Source organism: Mandrillus leucophaeus, unplaced genomic scaffold, assembly GCF_000951045.1.
Source record: "Mandrillus leucophaeus isolate KB7577 unplaced genomic scaffold, Mleu.le_1.0 Scaffold75, whole genome shotgun sequence".
Classification (NCBI taxonomy): Eukaryota; Metazoa; Chordata; class Mammalia; order Primates; family Cercopithecidae; genus Mandrillus; species Mandrillus leucophaeus.
Window position 1 is genome coordinate 4,053,273 of NW_012108141.1, and position 2,154 is coordinate 4,055,426.

The 2,154-nt window shown below is 40.1% G+C and overlaps 1 protein-coding gene across 1 annotated transcript in view; it reads left to right on the plus strand.

Moving 5' to 3' along the window:
* MRPL1 (mitochondrial ribosomal protein L1) overlaps positions 1-2,154 on the plus strand; it is a 73,943-nt gene that overhangs the window by 5,861 nt on the left and 65,928 nt on the right. The window contains exon 3 of the mRNA XM_011966221.1: positions 326-397. Coding sequence (XP_011821611.1) covers positions 326-397 — 72 coding nt within the window. The remainder of the gene's footprint in view (positions 1-325; positions 398-2,154) is intronic.

Genomic DNA, 2,154 nt, shown 5'->3' on the forward strand with positions numbered 1-2,154 from the left:
GGGATTACAGGCTTGAGCCACCGCGCCCGGCCTACATTTTTAATTTTTTAAAAAATTTCATATTTTATTTATTTTTATTTTTATTTTTATTTTTTGAGACAAAGTCTCACCCTGTTGCCTGGGCTGGAGCTCCTGACCTCGTGATCCGCCCGTCTCGGCCTCCCAAAGTGCTGGGATTACAGGCTTGAGCCACCGCGCCCGGCCCACATTTTCAATTAAAAACAAAAGCTACAATTTGTACTTTGAACTGTGATACAACATACTTCAAAGCAGACTGAATGTATTTAAAATTAATGACTGATGTTCAAACTGTGTGTTTTGGTAGAATGCATCAGAGGTCAAAATAGCAGAAGAAAATGGAGCTGCATTTGCAGGAGGCACTAGTCTGATACAGAAGGTACAGTGTTGTTTTCATGTTCATTAGGTATAGAGATGATTCTCTTATCTTTGCCATTCTTTGATTTATTATATGTAGAACACTAGTCTCATATCTTACAATAAATAGTTAGTAGGTCTTTATAAGAGCAGGAAAAAAATTTCCAGCCTTTTTCAGTTTCAAAATGAAGCTAGGAGAAAATGATCCAGACAGTCTTATTTTGTGTGTGTATGTGTGTCTGTGTGTGTGTGTGTGTGTTTGAGACAAGGTCTCTCTCTGTTGCCCAGACTAGAACATGGTGGTGCAATTATGGCTCACTGCAGTCTTGAACTCCTGAGCTCCTGAGCTCAAGCAATCCTCCTGCTTCAGCCTTCTGAGTAGCTGGGACTAAAGGTGCATGCCACTACACTCGGCTAATTTTTTTGTAGAGATGGGGTTCTTGCTTGTTGCCCAGGCTGGTCTTGAACTCTTGTCATCAAGAAATCCTCCTGCCTTGGCCTCCCAAAGTACTGGGATTACAGGTGTGAGCCACCACACCCAACCTCAGATATTCTAATATTGATTATATTTGACTTACATTATTGTGATGATGATGATGATTATTATTAATACTATTTTTTGCTTGCTTCTTTTTTGTCTACGAGAGTTTTGTGGATAGATAGGAAAGGGCAGTGTGACTCTGGTTTTGAATGTAAGGTTTAAAATGAAATCCAAAAGGTTGCGTGGATTTCATTGATACCCATGGACACCTCTGTTCATGTTTTGAAGATCAAATATTTGTGTTTTTTTTTTTTGGAGTGAAGGTGTAATTCACTTAGTAGATCATAAAGTATGGTATCTGCCCTCTATAATGTTGGTGCTTTTGGTTCCTGTTAATTTTTAGCTCCTAATCCTTTCAGAGTGGCATAGGCTCAGTATGGTAGCAACAAATGATTATATAGCCTGCCTTTAAAAAGTAACACAGCTTTGCTGGGTGCCATGGCTCATGCCTGTAATCTCAGCACTTTGGGAGGCTGAGGTGGGCAGATCACTTGAGGCCAGGAGTTTGGGACCATCCTGGCCAACACGGTGAATCCCCACCTCTCCTAAAAATACAAAAATTAGCCAGGCGTGGTGGCACATGCCTGTAATCCCAGCTACTTGGGAGGCTGAGGCATGAGAATCTCTTGAGGAGTTTGTAGTGAGCCGAGATTGCGCCTACACCCCAGCCTAGGCAACAGAATGAGACTCTGTCTCCAAAAAATTAATAAATAAAATAAATAAACAAATAAATAAATAAGAAAATAATGGAGCTTGGGGAGCCGCTTTGAAACCAAGGACTTTTTTTTTTCCTTTTTAAGAGGTAGGAAGAAGAGGCATGGAGTTATTTCTGAAAATACAAAAGATTTTTCTTAGTGTTCTCTCTGAAAGTTTCTCCTCTAAATAAAATCATTTATGTTACGGATTTTTTTTTTTATTATTATACTTTAAGTTCTAGGGTACATGTGCACAACATTCAGGTTTGTTACGTATGTATATATATGCCATGTTGGTGTGCTGCACCCATTAACTCGTCATTTACATTAGGTATATCTCCTGATGCTATCCCTCCCTCCTCCCCCAACCCCACGACAGGCCCTGGTGTGTGATGTTCCCCACCCTATCAATTCAACAAGAAGAGCCAACTATCCTAAATATATATGCACCCAATATAGGAGCACCCAGGTTCATAAAGCAAGTCCTTAGAGACCTACAAAGAGACTTAGACTCCCACACAATAATAATGGGAGACTTTAACA